The sequence below is a fragment of the Sinocyclocheilus rhinocerous genome, unplaced genomic scaffold (assembly GCF_001515625.1).
Source record: "Sinocyclocheilus rhinocerous isolate Xijiao unplaced genomic scaffold, SAMN03320098_v1.1 scaffold706, whole genome shotgun sequence".
NCBI lineage: Eukaryota > Metazoa > Chordata > Actinopteri > Cypriniformes > Cyprinidae > Sinocyclocheilus > Sinocyclocheilus rhinocerous.
Window position 1 is genome coordinate 130871 of NW_015632479.1, and position 4134 is coordinate 135004.

General features: G+C 38.1%; 1 protein-coding gene across 1 annotated transcript in view; it reads left to right on the forward strand.

Moving 5' to 3' along the window:
• LOC107742585 (ER lumen protein-retaining receptor 2) overlaps positions 1-4134 on the forward strand; it is a 9536-nt gene extending 5402 nt beyond the window's left edge. The window contains exons 4-5 of the mRNA XM_016555625.1: positions 979-1231; positions 3216-4134. Coding sequence (XP_016411111.1) covers positions 979-1231; positions 3216-3250 — 288 coding nt within the window. The 3' untranslated portion in view covers positions 3251-4134. The remainder of the gene's footprint in view (positions 1-978; positions 1232-3215) is intronic.

Below are 4134 nucleotides of genomic sequence, written 5' to 3' on the forward strand. Positions count from 1 at the left end.
AGCGAAATGTATATTTTAGTCAGAATTATTGCGCTCCTATTTAATCGAGCTCTGTCTGTTTCACTGAAGTCTGTGAAGTTTAGCGGAGAATAGGCTCATGCACTCCTGACAGAAACATGGAAATATTTCTAACATTTACAGACGGAGAATATACCAGTGAAATGTAAGTTCTGCATTCAGGAAGACAGCACATCTCAAACACATTAATCAGCGCGAGTAGCCTTTCTGTCAGAGCATATGACTAATATGCGAAATGAAGCTATAAACTAAGCTTTTAAAGTCCTTAATATGAAGCTTGTCACATGTTTAGAACAAACTGGATCATGCACTTTCTCCGCAGCAACTCAGTCTGTGTCCCGATGCGCTCGTATCAAACTACTGTAAACGGTATCGCCTCATATCGAATCGCTTATAAAGAAAATATCGATATATCGTACAAACTCGATATACCGCCCAGCCCTACCGTTTAAAAGGTTCAGTGAAACATTTTCAGCTTTTATTTTCCTTTTATGCCCCGAAGAAGATATCACGGGTTCATCAAGTTTGTCGAAATGATCCATCCTCGATAACTTTTAGTCAGCTTTGACGAAACTCCTCTCAGCTAGCATGTCTTTTCAAAGTGAAAGTAGCCTTGTCACCTGACCTGAACGCAGCACGCTGATTCGCTGAAATGGACTTATTGGCTTCTGTTCAAAAACAACAAGGCGCTTGTCGGCTTCTGCAGTAGTCCTTAATATGAAGCTTGTCACATGTTTAGAACAAACTGGATCATGCACTTTCTCCGCAGCAACTCAGTCTGTGTCCCGATGCGCTCGTATCAAACTACTGTAAACGGTATCGCCTCATATCGAATCGCTTATAAAGAAAATATCGATATATCGTACAAACTCGATATACCGCCCAGCCCTACTTGCATTCGTTCTCTGGTTGAAAACACTGGCTCACTCCGTTTATGTTCTCGTCACCTCTTGGTTCTAGATCATGTGGACGTTCTCCATCTATCTGGAGTCCGTGTCTATCCTCCCACAGCTGTTCATGATCAGCAAGACCGGAGAAGCCGAGACCATCACCACACACTACCTCTTCTTCCTCGGCCTCTATCGCGCTCTGTATCTCATTAACTGGATCTGGCGCTTCTACTTCGAAGGCTTCTTCGACATGATCGCCATCGTGGCCGGCGTCGTTCAGACAATCCTGTACTGTGATTTCTTTTATCTCTACGTAACAAAAGGTGAGTGTTTTTGGTTTGGAATCCCTCAGATGTGGTACTCAAAATGTGCTTGCGCTAGTGTAAACTGGTTTGGGGTTCAACCGTGATCAATCCTGAAAACATACTAACTCCAGGTACTCAAGTACTCGATTAATCGGTCAGGTACTTGAGTTAACAAATGACTGAAATGCCCATGCTTGTTTTAAAAATACATGTGAGTGAGTCAACACAAGTCTCTTCTCTCTTTTGCCAAAGATTAAGAGATGGTTATGAAAAATATGCAGAATTTAAAACATTTACACAGCAAGAAGAAAAACGTTTGTACTCAAAAGGGGCAACTAAAAGAAAACAACTGGCTACGTATATCAATGCAAGTGAAATAAATGTGTTTTATATTAATTATATATTATATTTAGTTCTGTCAGACGATTAATCGTGATTAATCGCATCCAAAATATAATATATGTCTATGTACTGTGTGTGTATATATATATACACACATACATGTATATATTTTATATATATTTCACATACATTATATATATTATATATTTTATAAATATATGAACAAATTATTTTTCTTAAATATATAAATGCATGTGTGTGTGTATTTATATATACATAATAAATATACACAGTACAGACACACACATATAAACAAACTTTTATTTCGGATGCGATTAATCGTTTGACAGCACCGATTATATTTAATTTATAGTCGAATAATAGATTAAAAAAAAAAATGTGTGTGCTATACATAAACACATTTATTTTGTTTACTCATTCATTTACTCACACGCTTATTTAAGTTTATTCAAATGCTAAAAATCAAGATGTGCAACATATAAACTGACATTTTGTGTTTTGTTTTAATTTAGGTGAATGCAAACTTAGAACATTTGGAATCACTAATTTAACCACAAAAGTGATTTATTTTTAATATGCTGACGTTCCTTGTTTCTGTTAATAAAGTTTAAAAACGAGCAGTTTTGTGTTTAACAGTGAAAATATTAAGGGAGATCATTGCTTTTGGAGTATTGCTTTGGAGTAAAAAGGACTGAGAACCAGTGTCTTAGATGTTGCAGATGTATATAATTTATTGCTTTTCAATCAGGAAAAAAAAAAAAAAAAGTGTTTTAAACTTAAGTTGATTGAGAAATCACTGTGGCAAAGTGCTCCTAGTTTAGCAATGACTGTAATCAGTAAGGAAACCCTCATCTCAGGCTTGATTGTTTTAATTCAGTGCTGTAGATCATTCACTGTAAATGCATCATCACAAGCGCTCGACCTGTGAACGTGCAGCAATACATCAGCATTGCAGTTTAGGTTTTAATTGTATGGCTGTGTTGATTCCGGAGGGCTCTTAACTAAATGCTTATCAGGATGCTTTGCAAGACTGTTGTGACTGTCTTAAAGGGGTCATAGGATGCTACATGCACTTTTACAAGTTGGTTGAACTGAAATGTGTGTTGGCAGTGTGTGTACACAACCACCCTAAAATGATAAAAATCCACCCAGTGTTTTTTTAAAAATCTGGTTAAATGTTTTCCCCTTTCTCAAATCGAGCCGATCTCAGATGCCTGTCTGTGTGACCTCACACAGACAGGCCCCTCCCACGATAGTTTGATTGACAGTAGCGTTTCAGCACAGACTGGACTGGCGTCTTACCTTAGCTCCGCCCTCAGTGAGCTGTCATCAGTCCGCCATTGTTTCACCGCCGGAGCAGATTGAGGTGTTCTGTTGTTGGATGTAATAATGAACATAGCAGTCGTCATTTACTCCCGACATCTGAGCCGCTGAAGACGCAGTGGATTACGTTTGATTTTGAAGGGAATGCGCCCCCGATCTACATAAATGCATCTAAGTTCGCGCGAATCATTCGTGATCCAGCCTCATCTACAGAAGAAGTGAGTATAATGTTTTGTAATGAATCTTTGCAAATCACCTTTCTGTGCTTCAATCTGATAGTTGACAGCAACTCAAGTGTTTCTTTTCCTCGTTTCAGTGTTGAAGGGAAAGAAGCTGAGTCTGCCAGCTTAGATCTGAAAGACAGCAGCGCATGAAGCGGCACGCGACGCAGAGGACGAGTAAGATGCTTGAGACGGAGTACGAAAGAAGAGATCCAGTCCTGCTCTGGATTCAAGCCCGGGCCGAAACACGGCTTCACAGAGTCTTCGGATTCCCGTTTTATGCATCTTGTCTTACCCTTTTTTATTATTCTGTATCAAAGAAAAAGTTTTCTACATGAAGAGCGTGCTATGATTTGACCGGCGGCATCATAAACGAGCTGAAAATTGTGCAAACAGGCAGGGACTGATTCTTATGATGAATATTGATTTTGTTTGTAAGAGTATTTTCAATCGGATTAAATGCACATGTTTTCAAAAAGATTATGGGAGTATTTGTTGCTCCATGGGATGGAATTGAATGGAAAATAAGTGTTTGCTCAATTTCTTAATGCAGTAACCCTTTGTTAAAGAAGGTCGGTCATAATATAGTGGTTCCCCAAACTGCTTAATTGGGTTTAAGATGTAAATTTCTAATTTGTACTCAAAACGGCTCAACTTTTGGGAACCATGCCACTGTCTGGCAGCGTACAGTATTGACACTGCCTTTATCACTGTAAATGGCTTCTAAAAGAAGCAAAAAATAAACCGTACAAATGTTCTCACAGATTATTATGCAGCTTATTTTTAGGATTTTTACATTTATTTTTTTGAAACTTCTTCTGTAGTTTTGATTTGCTTTGAGGGTTTTTTCCTTTCTTTTTGCTGGAATGTGAATCAATGGACAGATATTGATCATGAATTGATCCTGTCCGGTAAGTCTTGACCAGTATTGCCCATACTCTATTAATATCAACATGTATGTTGATGAGATGTGCATTTTATTTCTGATCTACGTATATGAGCAGAGTTTTAATA